Source organism: Phodopus roborovskii, unplaced genomic scaffold, assembly GCF_943737965.1.
Source record: "Phodopus roborovskii unplaced genomic scaffold, PHOROB, whole genome shotgun sequence".
Taxonomy (NCBI): domain Eukaryota; kingdom Metazoa; phylum Chordata; class Mammalia; order Rodentia; family Cricetidae; genus Phodopus; species Phodopus roborovskii.
The window spans coordinates 5,324,217-5,340,628 of NW_026125489.1; the positions used below are offsets into that span (position 1 = coordinate 5,324,217).

Here is a 16,412-nt window from a genome sequence, read left to right on the forward strand (position 1 = left end):
ATCTATTCCGACTTCACATACACTGAAATGTGTGTGGGAGAGCATCTTGGTTATGAGGAGATAGTGTATGGAATCTCACACTGATGTTCTTGCCACACCCTTGGATTTCTCTGCCTCTGTGGTGACTATTCTGTCTCTTTTGGTAATTGCCACAGTACCTATGGCATGATGCCTTTTCGGTCACAGCCATGTCTGCTGTGGAGTAATAAGCGGTCCATCTGTACCCATGACATCTGCTTACTACTCACCGCTAGTTATGGTCACCACTTGCACCATATTGGTCAACGCCTCCTAAAGAGACCTTTGCACGCTCACTCTGGTTGCACTGCGCAGAGAATCTGGAGTTAATGGTGCTAAACTAACACAGCTCAAAGAACTGAGCAAACATGGCTGTTCGATGGGGGACTGTGTTGTCCTTCTGTGTATGTGTTTCTCTTATTGGCTGATGAATAAAGCACTGTTTGGCTAGTGGGCAGGCGGGAAGGATAGGCGGGGCTACCAGACCAGGAGAATTCTGGGAAGTGTAGGCAGAAGGGAGCCTCGATGTGAGCCTGGGGAAGAGAGGATGCACAAGGCATTCTCTGGTGAGCCAAGACCAAGTAGAAATGCATAGATTAGTAGTTATGGGGTAATAATTAAGACAGAGCTAGTCAATAAGAAGGCCAAGCCACCAGCCAGCAGTTTCATAATCAATATAGCATCCGTGTGTTTATTTGGGGCTGACACAGCTGTGAGACCAGGCTGGTATGGAAGGGGTTCTCGTTACAGCTGTTTAGGGAAAAAACAAGATGGCGAAGTCACACAGAAAACCTACAATGTGTAAAAAAATAAATAAGTAAATAAACTCGTGAGTTTCATAGGCAGAGACTTGTGCTTGTTGTCATCTCTTATAATTACCATGACACTTTGCATCTATGTCTCACCTTAGTTTGCTTCCCGATGCCATGATAAAACACTGACCAAAGGCAACTTGGATGGGAGAGGGTTTGCTTGCCTTTCAACCCATAGTCTGTCCTTGAGGGCAGCTGGGGAGGAACTCAAACGCTGTTTGAGGGGCTTACTCAGTTTGCTTTCTTATACGTCCCAGGAGCATCTGCCTAGGGTGGCATCACCCACTGTGGGCTGGCCTGTCCCACATCAGTCATTAATTAAGAAAGTGCCCACAGACATGGGAGTATCAGACCATTCCTTAGCTGGTCTCTCTGACAAAAACTAACACATAATAGGCATTATGCACAAGTATATATGTCCAAAGTCGTCAACATATTATAAAAATGTTATCTGTCCAGGTGTTGGTCATGCACGCCTTTAATCCCAGCACTTGGAAGGCAGAGATCTCTGTGAGTTTGAGGCTAGCCTGGTCTACAAAATGAGTTCCAGGGATACACAGAGAAACCCTGTCTCAGGGGGAAAAAAGCAAGCAAAAAAAAGTTATCTGAGAATTTCTTTTTAACTTCTATATTGGTGATATTGGTGAGTATGTCTATCACTGAACACAGATTTCCTTTTTTTTTTTTTTTGTAAGTATGATGAGTAAGTACTTTACCACTGACCCATAATCCTTTGCTCAGCTTTCCTTCATTAAAATCAAAAGCCTCTAAAAATTATGACTTTAAGGGAACTGGGAATTTAAGTGATGTTTTAAAGTACTTGCAAGAGTTTCACTGAGCCTTATTTTAATGATTTGACTTCCTTAAGTCATTGGGAGGGGTCTGGCTCCCATGAGGGGATGGAGAACCTGTGAATTCCTGAGAGGTCAGCAGAGTTGGCAGATTCATAGCAGCCAAACAAGCTGGGAATTTGGAAACTTCTTCCAGTCCGCCCAGCACCCAAGTGTCATGACTGTTTGGAATGGCATCATTTGTACTGGCCTGGTTTGCTGGAAGGATGGCTTCCACCAGCATTTTGGAGTCTAGTGTTCCATGAGGGATTTTTTGTTTTTAAACCTCAGTACTTGAAGCAACAACCTTCAACACTGAAAATCTGTAAAATGGGGAATTTGTTAGACTGCTTCAAGCAATGAAACTTAATGACCTCCTGGCTCTTAAGTTGAAAGAATCATGAATAATTACTCCACGTCCCATATCTGGGCAGTTCATAAATATGCACACATCACTACAGTTTGTTTTTTTCCCAAGGTACATTTCGTAGGTATGCTAACTTGCTAACTATGTGGACAAGGCTGGGCACGGTGGTGCGTGCCTTTACTCCCAATACTTGGAATCTTTGTGAGTTGTAGGCTAGCCCGGTCTACATACATGAGCTCTTGGACAGCCAAGGCTATACAAAGAAACCCTGTCTCAAAACAAACAAAAAACAAAACAAACAAACAAACAAACAAAAACAAAAGCAAAAGCAAAACAAAATAAGCAAACATGTGAACCAAATCCAAGGTGGGGGTCAAGCATATAGGATCCATGTCCATTCACAAACAAAAATCTCTGAACATCCCATGTTTATCTGATATGTGAATATATTTTATCTCTCTTTGATGGTGCTATTTAGATGTATGCATGCTAGGAACGTCCATGTAGTATCCATATAGGTCTGTCTGTCTCCAGCACGCAGTGCTGAGGATGCCTTTATGGGCTGAGCAGAACTCTTGACAACTTTGGCAGGGGAGGAGAAATAGAAGGCAGAGTAGGCAACAGGGATCCCAAGGTTATATCCTAAGGTTAAGTCCTGAACGCTAGCTTCCAGTGGGTCCTGGGGCTACCGGAAGCTGCCTGCTAGAAATACATCTACTTTCCCCTTTCCTTCGGCTGTGGGATGCCATTTTCTTTTGCTACTTTGTAGCCAACTGGCCAGTGAGTGGCGGTCAAGCAAAAAGGATACTGTGTCCGGTTTGGGGCTCAGAATCCAGACAAAGACATTTGCTTAAGCATACTAGCTCTTTCACAAGTCATGTGTTCAAAACCTAAGCACAGAGACCCTGCAGATTGAGGGAGGAAGGCTTTCACCAGCTCAATGTTCATTACAGCCAGAGGCTCAGAGGAGACAGTAGGCTCTCCATGGTGGAGAAAGGCCATGTCAGGGAGACTCTGAAAGGAGCTGAAGGGCTGGGGAGGCAAAACACCTGCCCCGGGGCAGACCAAGTATGGAAGAAGGCGGAGAAGAGCTCTCCGGAGGAGCCTGAGAGCTGTCCCTAAGGGAGAATGGTGCAGAGCAAAGAGGGGACAGGGTGTGTGGGCTTCCTGAGGGATGCTGAAAAGCTCTTCCTAAAAAACATAACATGTGGCTGGATAACAGACGCAGTACCTACAGCATTTCAGTGAGGTATAATATATATTGTGAAGGGTTTACATATTTACGGGGTGATAATCTTCCACAAGTGGAACATACCTATGTAGCTAGCACTTGAAAAAGAAATGTTCCCAGCCCCTTAGGGACCCCTTCCTCTGTAATTATAAATCCACACACAGGGAAACAGTGTCCCGACTTCTAAACTGGTTTTGGCTGTTTTTGAGCTTACATTTGTGTGCCCTGTGTGTGTGTGTGATGCATGGACATGTGTGTATGCATGTGCCTATGTGGAGGCCAGAGGACAATGACCTGTTTCTTTTACCATTCCTTCCTTTATCTGTGGGAGCCGGTGTAAGAAAGCTCTGAACCTACTGGGAACTACGGTTGAGAAAGCGCGCAGAAGGGAATGGTCTCCCCACAAGGTGGGCTTCCCGAAAGAATTGCATAAACTATGAAAAGTGAATGCACTTGAAAGCAAGGGCACAAAGGGAATGCCCTGGCATGTCCACAAGATCGCTGTGGGAAAGGCAAAGGCCTGGGGGCAATGTACTTGGTCCTTTTCTCATGACCAAAGGCGACAGCCCTAAGATGCAATGGCAGGCGTATTCCTTCACTCCACACATCACCTCACGTTTTGCTTGCTTTGATAATAAAAATGAGGTGCTTTGTCTGTCTACACTTGGTGCTCTCCCTCTCCCCGCTTTGATCTGTGGAGACTGAACCTTGCCGGCAAGAGAGGGTTGACACTAGAGCTAGGCTGCCACTCACCGAATGCCAGCGATGCTTCTGTTTTTATCTCCCCACAGTGCTGGGGCTGTGGGTGCACACGTGACCACACCCGGCTTTTGGTGTGGGTCCTGATTTGAACTCAGATCCTCAAGCTTGCTCAGTAAGTGGTGTTACCAACTAAGGCATCTCTTGAACCCCGTTTTTTGTGCTTTCCTGTAGTTCCCTTAGTCACAAATTAAGTCGGAGTACATAGGTTGGTGGGGAGGGTCAATCCTCGGCACTCTGGGGGGGGGGCGGGGAAGTCATTGGCGTCCTTCACGGTGTACATAGCTATAATCGGTTTTCATTCTCTGCACCACACAGCATGTCAGGCTGGAATGAAGCCAGAGTTTACACGCTCACTCCCTTTCCCGTGGGCACGAGTTTGACCGTGACACCCATTCTGTGGTCTCTACTGTTTGCATGAACATTTGCACACGGCTCCCTGAGGTAGAATTCTAAGAATGCAGCAGGGCCATGCCATGTTCTGCATCCAGAGTGGCTGCTAACGCCTTCTGAAAGAGGCTTCCCGTTTCCATTCCCATCAGCGGGATACAGGGAGTCAAGACAATGACGTATCAAATAAGACGGGAGATCCCACCACAGGCAGGTGCTCTGGGAAGTCCAACTATGGCTTTGGGATTAATTAAAAAAATTATATATATATATATATATATATATATATATATATATATATATATAATCAAACATCTCAAAATAACTGAAAGACAGAATGTCACTATCTACCAGAAATGTTTTGTTTCCTCATAACAAGCAAAGTCAAAATGAAAAAACAAAAACAAAACAACAACAACAACTAGTTGAGTGATCTTCTTTTCCATGAGAGGAAGATTGAATGCAGTACAGTTCAAGAGGATTTATCATGATAGAACATCTGAGGATGAAATGAAATGAGTAATGTCAGACGGGTCACAGGTGATCACTGACTGTCATGCAATAGTTGGATGAGAAGGCTTTTCCAGAGCTAAGGCTAGCTCTGGTTTGGGGGTGAGGGAGGAAAATGTGAAATGGCTGACTTCACAGGTAATATGTATGTGCTAATTTTTTTTTTCCATGAGGGACTCTTGGCCAGGCATGATGACCCACATCTTTGCTCTCAGCTCCGGGGAGGCTGAGAGACTATTTGTCAAGAGGCTAGCCTCGTCTACATAGCCAGTTCCAGGCAGTCAGGACTGCACAGTCAGACTAAAGAATAAAGATCTCAACATGAGGCTGCGGAGTTGATTCAGTGTGTTTTTAAACCATGTGCCACTCGTGTGAGGACGTGCGCCTGAATTCCCAGAACCCATATATAAAATCGAGATGCTTAACACCGGCATCTGTGAGCCCAGTGTTCCCACAGGGAGATGATGCGGTGGGAGTCCCTGGGAGCCCAAGGGTTCACTGCCCGACACGCAGTGGAGAAAGAACAGATGCCCAGTCTCAAACAAGGGGGACGATGGCGACTGTTACTCACTCTCACGTCAGCTGTGACACACGCGCGCCCGGATTCACATCTCAAAGTGACGAGGACCGAGTTTGTATATATATGTACGTCATTACTGGATTGACAACTGATAAAATGCTGCTTGGCATACGTGGTTTTCAAGACAGGCTCACAGCTCCGCTTTCACGTAGTCCCCGGAACCTCCGGGAAATAGAAAAACAGGCTACAGCAGTTTTTAGCCTGTCATCATGCAGTTAGGAAATCCGGAACTTACACGCACTCTTCTGAGACAGAGTTAAAGAGTCGAGGACCCTGGAATTAGAGTGGTGTCCTCCCGTCTCCCCAAACTCATTCACTCTTCTATGGCACAATCAGAGGGAAGGCTGTGTAACAACAGCAGCAGCAACAAACCGAGGTTACTACGCCAAATCACCGATGCAAGGTGAAGGGGGGAAGCTGCCATTTTCACTCAGGACCACACCCGAACTTCCCATCAGGTCAATGGTTCTCAACCTTCCCGATGCTGCGGCCCTCTAATACAGTTCTTCATGCTGCGAGGACCCCACAACCGGAAAATTACTTGCGTTGCGACTTCATAACTTTTATTTCGCCACTGTTATGTATCGTAATGTAAGTATCCGATGTGTAGGATGGCTGGTAATCAATCCCTGTGGAAGTTTTCCAACCTCCAAAGGGATTGCAACCCACAGCGTTAGAGCTGCCAGTCTTAAAAGTAGGCTCAGCCTCAAGGACTACTTTTGTGAGGATAACTCCTGAGCGTGAAAAATCTCAGGAAGCTCAGAGGCACCACACCCTTCACTGGAAGCCTTCCGTGCCCAGCACCAGAGAGACGGCAGAGAAATGGGCCCAGGCTGGAGCGGGGCTGCGTGGGTCGTAAATACCACAGCCACCTCAGATAATGCTGCACCTGCATGTATCAAATGAGTATCTGAGGCCCGCTTCAGTCCTTTGCTCATTGTCCTTTATTAAAACCAAGCTCTCTGCAAGGGCAGAGCACATTACTGGAAGGTTTGAGGGCACCGGCATATCGTAATGTAATCAAACCAGAGTTTATAAAGACATCTAGGCAGAATGGAAGGGGGGCCTCCTCTCTCAGACCTCAGGGATGCTGAGGTCCCCTGCAGATGATTCGTTTCTAGCTGCAAAGGTGGGGGGTGACTTCCTGGAGCCCATAGACGCAGATCACTCAATTCTGCTGACAAATATCCAGTATCTAGAAATATCCTTCTCACCTGGCTACACTCTGACTCTCTCAGAACATGGATTATTAGCTTCACAGACTTCCTTAAGAATTTATTTCAATCCATTAAAAACCACCCTGCAAACAAACAAAATCCCTCTCCAAACCAGCTACGGAAGAAGGAGGCTTCTTCATGCCCACAGGCTCATCAGGTCTCCCTGCTGCTGGGGTAAGAACCCAGGGTTGCTGATCCCTCCAGCATACATACGCATGTATATACCCGCCAATTTCTGTGTGAGCATACCAAACCCACAAGCCTGCTCTATTAGTCACCTCCGTCTGAGAACCTGTGAAACAAAAGTTCATGTTACCCAAGAGCTGTGTGAAGAGCCCCTGAGGTCAGGATGCAAGACCAAACAAAATGCATGTGCCTGACGCATTCATCATTTTACAATCTGCCTCCAGCTCTATAATCCCTAAGCATCCGGACTGTACACACCAAGGACATTCCTCTCCACTGCGCATCACAAAGGGCTCTGACCACCCTCCCCACTCCTCAAAGCCATTATCCATTTCTCCAAGCCAGAGAGCCTTGAGGCTGCAGATGGCTACCCAAAGCAAGTAGCTGAGGGCCTAGATGTTCCGATAATTCTACCATAAATATTTCTTCACACGGTATGAACACAAAATTTGATTTGTCCTAAGAATGAAGAAGATGCCTGAACTTCCATCACTGGGTTAGATCACGCGAGGGAAAAGGATATTCCAACTATCATTGCACCAACCGTTCATAATTACATCAGGGGAATGGATTTTCAAAATATCAGCAGACGCATGTGCAATTAAAACCATAAGATGGTTCGTGCACAGATGGTCCCTGGCTGACGATGGTTGGGTTTAATGATTTTTTTTTTTTTTTTTTTTTTGACTGCATGACATCCACACAACTTCCACTTTTCCTTTCAGTGCCCATGCAATAAAATTAATGAGATAGCCAGCACCTTATTATGTATTGATGACTTGTATGTATGTATGTATGTATGTATGTATGTATGTATGTATTTATTTTGGGGGCAGGGTCTGATTATGTAGCTCAGACTGGCCTTGATCTGACAGAGATCCTCCTGCCTCTGCCTCCTGAGTGCTGCGATTACAGAAGTATGCCACCTCACTCAGTTCGTTGGATGATTTCACGGGTTACACTGTGCATATTATTGTTAGCCTCAAATGCTTCACTACAAACATTCGCACCATGTGATTATTATAGCCAGAGGAGGCCATTTTGGAACACTTACTCCTAAACTTGAATGGATCTCCAAGAGGCTGGACACCCAGGGTGGCTTAGATGCTGATTGTGTCCACTCCTCATGTCTATCTGCTGGGGGATTAAGAAGATGGTACCCCATCTTTCAGAAATTGAGCATTAGGCCCCATTTCGTGGATTAATAGCATCCGCATTGACTGGTCAAGACAGATGCCAAAGTATCCCTTCATCTTAGCGACATCAGAAGTGTGTGCTAGGAAAAGCAGGGCAAAATGGTTCTCGGGCTGGCAGGGTTTTGCTTTAGAATGAATTTATATTCAACTTCCGATTTCATATGTTGGAGCCAAATCCCTGTGTGGTGACATCCGGGAGGTAAGGCAGTGTGTGTGGCCATGATTGTAGCTTAAGGACGGGGCAAAGAGGCTTCCAAGAACAACTTTGTCATAATTGATTGGGAAAAAAAAAGCCCGTCTATGGAGCAGGATGTGAGGCTTCACTAGACACTGAGACTCCCAGGGCTTTTTATCCCAGACTCCACAGCCTCTGGTTGTGAGAAATGTAATTCTGTTCTTTCTAAGACAGCTACTTGATGGTGTTCTGTTTTAACAACCCAGATAGACCAAGGCGTGTTTGAAGGAGCAAGATTTGAATTCATCAAACAAGAGCCAAATGAGGACTGAACAACACACAGGAACCCTGTGCATATCATTGTCTGATCCCACAAGATTTTGTGAGGGTCCCATCCCCATAATTAATGATTAACGATCATGGCAGGACTGGTGGACATGGGACAGCCACATCCATCTTGTCCCTACTGTCCCTGCATAACGCCGGCCATCCCTGTCCTCCCTTACAACTGGGCCCCATGCTCACTACATTATTTAAAAATTTAAAAGCACGACGGGCATTGATGGAGCACCCCTTTAATCCCAGCACTTGGGAGGCAGAGGCAGGCGGATCTCTGTGAGTTCGAGGCCAGCCTGGTCTACAGAGCGAGTTCCAGGACAGGCTCCAAAGCTACAGAGAAACCCTGTCTCAAAAACTCAAAGAAAGAAAGAAAGAAAGGAAGGAAGGAAGGAAGGAAGGAAGGAAGGAAGGAAGAGCCAAAAATGAAAAGCACAAGAGGTTAACTTTTTATTATCATCCACTGCCTCCAGCAGTGGACTGCAGTGGACACAGAGGGGCAGAGCTGCTAAGAAGGAGGTGAGGACCCTGCGGTTGATGCCCAGGAGGGCGGGGCAAAAGCACTGTCTATTGCTGACCCAGCACCCTTTCACCTGCGCCCATTCAAAGTCCGCTCTGTGCCGGCTGAGTTCAGCGGTGAGGTGACTAAGGTAAGAACCGTACCTTCCAGAACTCAGTCTGGACAGGAAACTAGAGATCCGAGAAACCAAACAAAACAAATGCCCTGAAAGCAAGCAGCAAGCCTCTGCATACTGCTGCACCAGCCCTGGGGTTGACAGCCCGGGGGTGGGGGTGGGGTGGGGGATTGGGGACACTTCCCAGAAGTGTCTCTTGTGCTGGCTTCTCAAGGGATGAGGGGGAATTCTTCTGGCCCAGACAGGAAGAGTTGTCTAAACAGTAAATTTCCAGAAGGGTGTAGGTCAGAGAGATGGTGGTGTGAGCTGACAGAGAGGGTGGTGATCTGGCTGAAGTGGCTTGAAGGGGTGGGGGGGGTGGGGAGACGGTGGGGTGGGAATGATGGGTAGTAGTAGCCAATGGGGAGGGGGAAGATGGTGTCAGAGAGGAGGGCGGGGATCTGAATTCTTTCCACGGAAGGAAGAGAGCTAAGGCTTTAGGGAGATGTGACAAGGTCTAGGCTAAGGTCGTTTTCATGGCCTTGGGTGACTGGCAGAGAGGCCAGCTGTTATAAACTCACCTGGGAATGACCTTTGTATCGCAGAGGCCTTTGATGACCTTCCTGTCTAGCGATATACTTCCCAGGTGATGAATCGAGTTCTAGAACCGTTAGGAGATCTGCACAAAGCTATCTATCCAGTTAGGGAATAGCAGAGCAGGGATTGGGGTCAGCATCTTCTACACTTTCCCAGAGAACAAAAAGAAAAAGGAAAAAAAGCCGAGCTCCATCCACTACTGGTAACTTCAAGAACATTCTACCACAAACCCCCGAAAAGCAGCATTAGACATCAGGGTTACACACCTCCTGCCCCAGTTCTTGGAAAAAGCTGTGATGGTCGCTCTGTCAACTTGGTGGGACCCAGAGCCACTTGGAAACAAACAAATGGGCGTGCCTGGGAGTGGCTGAGGTAGGAAGACCTTCTTTTATTGATGGACAAAATAAAATGTAGAAAGTGACCAACCGGACCACTAGCAATCACCCCTCTCTGTTCCCCGACTGGATGTCACGTGACCATAATTGATGGCAAGCTCCTGCTGCTTTGATGTCCTCGCAGTGAAGCACACAAGACACACTAGAACTGTCATTCAAGATAAAACCCTTGCTCCACCCACTTGCTTTCCTTGGAGTGTTTTGGTGTAAGAGGTGTTGGGGAGAGAGGAGATACTGTAAGCCTGTGGCTGGGCTGGGCTGTCTCAATAACCCCTTAAAACCCCTTAAAACAACCAACCAAACAAAACACAAATCGGTAGACGGCGGTGTCTTACAGTTAGAGCCTACAGCACTCTAACTCTGCAACGCTGGGGAACTGAGTGAAGGCACAGGGCTACTCTGTTAAGTCAACCACAGGAACCAAATCTTGCCAGTGATGGCACACCTGCCAAGCTAGGTGTCCTGAGTTCACTCTCTGCAACCCACATGGTAGGAGGATAAAGGTGACTCTCACAAGTTGTGTACACACACACACACACACACACCACGCAGAATAAAAAAAAAAAAAAAAGATAAGTGCTTGATAACCCCTCCCCTGGACTATCTACATTGCTGAGCCACACAGGGAAGGCCTTTGTGAGCATCGAGGACCAGTCTGTTCAGAGAGCTGAGCGCTACGGGAGTTTTACTATCTTGAAAGAAATCCTAGCAGGAAAATATTTCCCTCCCCAGACCTCCAGCCACTGTGCTGATGATGCCCAGAGACTTTAGCCCCCCAAGTAGCTTGGGACTTGGAGTGGGCCCCGAGTTACTTTTGTTATGATAAACTTAGTGGGGACCTTGGCAGACTGAATGGCAGGCCAGGATGGCCGAGGCGGGGACAAACACGCCAGGCAGACAGACCTTAGTGAGAATTGTATTAGAAAGGGAAGGGTATGTGTGTGTGTGTGTGGGGGGGAGGTAAAGAGATGCAGAGACATGGAGAGGACAGAAGAGGAGAGGGAGACAGGAAAGTCCTGTCTGCCCCAGGGGAGCAGCAGGAGAGAGAGAGGAAAGAGAGTGTAAGTGGGCGGGGCTCTTTCTTTTAAAGGGTCCTTTACACCTGCCTGCAGACTCTGCAACCATGGAACCCTGGGCTGACCAGGGTACTGCTTAGTGCTTTCTACCAGGTGACAGGGGCAGGCCAGCGTAATGCCTGAATCCTTACAACTTTGATGTCAGTCTCTTGTTTCTGGAGTTTGGGGACAAGGAAGAGAATTTCATTTTGCTTTTTATAAAACTTGGATTGTAAGGGCAGCATGAATCTCCTGAGGCCTCCCACTACTCCACAACACTCTAACTCTGCAACATTGGGGAACTGAGTGATCGTCTACAGGGAGAATCCTGTTTGAGTGTGAAGCTGTGGCATGTCATCTGGGAACTCAGCTGCTATGTATGGGAAGAGGCCTCTTCTGGTAACGTGACTGGCTGTGAGAGCTGCAGGAGCTCGGCTGAGCTGCAGGCCATTTTCCAGAATGGCCCGTGTGTTATACCCACTGACCCACCTTAGAAGGGGCACATACGGAGTGCAGTGTGATGCAGAGGGGATAAAACTTAGCCGCAACGATAAATTCATGGAGGTGCAGCATCTGTCACACGCGGAGTCAGGAAGTGTGATCCAGAAGGTGTGTGTGTGTGTGGCGTGTGTGTGTGTGGCGTGTGTGTGTGTGGTGTGTGTGTGTATGTGTGTGGTGTGGTGTGTGTGTTGTGTGTGTGTGTGTATGTGTGTGGTGTGGTGTGTGTGGCGTGTGTGTGTGGTGTGTGTGGTGTGTGTGTGTGTCATTGTGTGGTGTGTGTGGCATGTGTGTGGCATGTGTGTGGCATGTGTGTGTGTGTGGTGTGTGTGGCGTGTGTGTGTGGTGTGTTTGTGGCATGTGTGGCGTGTGTGGTGTGTGTGTGTGGTGTGTGTGGTGTGTGTGTGTGGTGTGTGTGTGGGTGGTGTGTGGTGTGTGTGTGTGGTGTGTGTGATGTGTGTGTGATGTGTGTGTGTGGTGTGTGTGGTGTGTGTGTGTGTGGTGTGTGTGGTGTGTGTGTGTGTGGTGTGTGTGGTGTGTGTGTGTGTGTGTGTGTGTGTGTGTGGTGGGGGGAATTAACACCATATGTCGTTAGGCTGTGGTGTCAATGCTGTCATGTCACGGCAGGTGTTCCTCTCAAACAGCCCTGATGCTACTCCCAACACCACTGCCCTCCTGCCAGACGCACAGGGCTCTTACCAGGTACTGAAGTCGCTGGCGCTCTGTCTCAGGGGTGAACTCCGAAGACATGGGGATGATTTCTCCATTTCTGATTATTATGGCCCTGGAAAGGGGAAAGAAAACTCATCAGCAGCCGACAAACTCATAAAGCCTCTGTGAAAGACAACCTCGGACAGGCTGCAAGATGTCCTTTCCTCCCACCCACCTGCCCGGCAGGCTCACTCTCATCGTGGCTGGATCCCTTGCCATGTTGGGGTGTCATCACTGTTCCAAGACACTCAGTTCTACAGCTATCAAAGAATGACGTTTCTTTCTTTTGCTGCTACCTGGACCCACTGCCTTAATGCCCTGGCGACAAGCATCCAACTCTACACGAAACGGTTTTCACTCTGGCCCAGTTTGTCCAGCTGAACCTTGTGTGAGCACAGCAGCGTTCTTTGCATAGTCCAACATGGCTGCCCCCCCCAGCCCTACGTGCACACCCGCAGCCCGGGAACCATGTTTATAATGCCATTTAATCTAAGTAAGTCTGATGTGGCTGGCATCTAACGTCCTGGGCAGTGCAAAGCTAGACTCTTGGGGACTCCAGGTGTCAGTGGACAGCAGTACTGGCCTTGCCTGGGAGCGTGGAGGAAATGCAGGGTCCCGGGTTCTACTCCAGCCTTCTTACCAGAACGGTCATTGAATTATCAGAATTAGATTCCCAGGCTGTTCACAAGCATGTTAGGAGCTAGACACTTCTGGCCTAGACTACAGTTCCTAGACCCCGGGGTCTAGAAAACTGCGCGCTTACCACCTTAAGGCTCCTTAAAGTCACACATTCCAGAAGGTCAACCCTAGAGCTACTGCCCTCTCAGGTACTAGGAGAGCAGAGTTCCCCAAAGCAGATGTCTAAAGCGAGGCTGTAGGACTGACAGGTGAGCAATGCCTTTTCTGGGTCTTTGGTGCTTCTAGTGCCCTGTGCTCAGACCTTTCCAGACACACAGAACTGAAAACTTCAAGATGGCAAGCTCAGGGCATTGAAACAGATGAAGGGTCCTTCTAATAGTGGGGTTCTGCATGACTACCAAAGTGGTGGCCTGAAAGAAAATGTCCCCCAAAGGGAGTGGCAGTATTAGGCGGTGTGGCCGTCTTGTTGGAGGAAGTGTGTCACAGTGGAGGCGGGCTTTGACGTCTCATATATGCTCAAGTCATGCCCGGTGCCTCAGTCTACTTCCTGTTGCAAACGAGCCCACTTTTAGGCCTCTCAGCTATGCCAGGTCTGGCTGCACACCACTATGCTCCCTGCCATGATGATGACTGAACCTCTGCAAGTGTAAGCTGCCACCTCATTAAGGGTCTTCCTTTCTAAGAGTTGCCATGGTCACGGTCTCGCTTCACGGCAATAGAAACCCTAGCTAAGACAACCAGTTTGCATGCCTGTGGAGATGGCCCTAATAGTGCACCCTTGACGTCTGCCAAATGACTACATGGCATCAATGTCCGCGTACATACTGAGGGCGCAGGCTGTTTCCGTCTTGAAACAGCTCACAGAGACATCCATGTGGATATTTCATGGGACTGCATACTTAGAAACATTCCAAACCGGTAACCAGTGTCACCTCCCCTGTCCCCCACAAAATCTGCCCCCCAGAATCCTCCGCCACAGGGACTGGCACTATTTCCTGCCCAGCTGTAGACCGCAGCCTCCCCGGGAGTGACTCCCTCACTCCACAGGCCTCAGAAGGTGCCCTGACCTACCACCTCCCTCCTTAGTTGCACCTGATCCCGTGTGTCCTTGACTCCTAGCACTGCCTTGGTCTGGGGTTCCATCAGACCCTGTGTATGACACCAGACTCTCCCTGGTTTTTTCCTGCTGCCAGTTGCGGTGGTACTGGAGGTGTGGCTTGTTGGGTCACTGTGGGGGCGGGCTTTGAGGCCTCCTATGCTCCCTCTGTGCAGTGTAGCAGTTCACTTCCTGTTGCCCACGGATCAAGGCGTAGGAGTCTCACCTCCTTGTCCAGCACCGTGCCAGCCCGCACGTCACCATGTTTCCCATCATGATGACAGTGGCCCAAACCTCTGAAACTGTAAGCCACTCAAATTCAGTGTTTTCTTTTAAAAAAGTTGCTGTGGTCATGGTGTCTCTTTACAGCAACTGAAGCCCTAAGACACCAATTCTGCCCACTTCTTACCCTTGAGTACAAGTGTGTGTGTGTGTTTTAATTAATCAATTACATATGTATATTTATGGGATACAATTCACATCTATAACAATATGTGAAGATTACAGGTTAACTGGCAGATGTACTAGTTCTAACACCTACCCCTTCTGTTGGGAACACTCATAACGATATTGCCCTCTCTCTCTCCCTCCCTCCCTCCCTCCCTCCCTCCCTCCCTCCCTCCCTCCCTCTCTCTCTCTTTCTCTCTCAAGACAGGGTCTCTCTCTGTAGTCCTGGTTGTCCTGGAACTCACTATGTAGATCAGGCTAGCTTTGAACTCACAGAGACCCACCTGCTTCTGCCTCCTCAATGCTGGAAATTAAAGGCATGTGCCACTACACCAGGCCTACTCACAATCACTTCTATAGTGATTCTGAATATGCAACATCCTGAAGCATATTTATCCTGCTACGTTACAGAACATCAGAGCAGACTCCTGTCTGGTTTTACCCATACACCCCCCCCCATCCTTCACTTCCCCGGCCCTTGCCAGCCTTCGCTTCCATTTACTCTATTCCACTGTGTGTGTGTGTGTGTGTGTGTGTGTGTGTGAGTGTGTGTCTGTGTGAGTGTGTGTGGGTACCAGTGTGTGTGCGTGTGTGTGTGTGAGTATGTGTGTGTATGAGTATGTGTGTGTGTGTGAGTATGTGTGTGCATGTGTGTGTGAGAGCGTGTGTGTATGAGTATGTGTGTGTGTGAGTATGTGTGTGGTCCTGCTGTGTTACCCAGTGAGATTGTAAACTTCCAACTTAACGATCTTGCTTTGGTCTCAAGTGCTGGGGCTGTAGGCACATGTCACCACACCTGGTTGATAAGGTGGGTTCGAGGCATCACTGTGACCCCTCTCCCTGCCACAGCCCTCACTGCAATTGTTGGTGTCAGCGATGTTTCTAACTACACTGAGGTTATTTTCCAGGCAGAGCTTGGTCACTTTCTGAGGGTGTTAGTGCCCAGTGCCTGGCATGTGACAGATGACAGGCACAGTTGTCTGCCAGCTAAGGGATAATCAACTGTGTACCCAGACAGTGATGTGGACTCGGGTGGGTGTGCCCAGACATAACGTTATAACTATTTTTTTTTTTTTTGCTTTGTGAGAACATTACTAATTGTCATCAGGCTGAGCAGGGAGACGCAGCCCAGCAGGTAAGGGCGATTGCTTCCAACCTTGATGATCCAAACTCCAATCCTGGTGCTGACTCTAGAAACTTGTTCTTTGACCTCTTCCTGTGTGCTATGGTATGTTCCACACACACACACACACACACACACACACACACAAGAGAAAAATATAATAAAAGGGTAGAAAAATCTGTACACACCTTCCCAATGGTTTTACAAGACGATGACAGACCTCCTACAAGGGTATCATCACTGAGAAGTGACTTGAAGGTGTCCAGGCCAGCCCACATGAGCATGCTCAGCGGGCACTTCCTCCCTGAGTCAAGCCTGCCTCTACACCCAGAGAGACACCTGACCCAGAGACACCGATGAGGACAGGACATGCAGCAGAGGCAGCGCCTGAGCCAGGGGGACCTTGGGAGGGGGGATAAAGGCAGGGCTAACGTCCTTAACAAACCAGTCTGCAGCACGCTCTGCTCCTCACTTGACTCCCAACACCTCAGTCGCTGGTGATGCGTGTGAGCTGGGAACCCGCAACAAAGGGGGAGTGAGGCAGGGTTATCTCCTCATGGGTCAGAAAGTAGCCAGGCCACCAGCTGTCCCTTATGGGTACATTTGTAAATTTCAAACTCCACATGAGTG

The 16,412-nt window shown here is 48.3% G+C and overlaps 1 protein-coding gene across 1 annotated transcript in view; it reads right to left on the reverse strand.

Annotated features, from left to right (window-relative positions):
• The window catches only part of Ppm1h (protein phosphatase, Mg2+/Mn2+ dependent 1H), a 224,580-nt gene that overhangs the window by 63,478 nt on the left and 144,690 nt on the right, over positions 1–16,412 (reverse strand). The window contains exon 5 of the mRNA XM_051176161.1: positions 12,466–12,550. Coding sequence (XP_051032118.1) covers positions 12,466–12,550 — 85 coding nt within the window. The remainder of the gene's footprint in view (positions 1–12,465; positions 12,551–16,412) is intronic.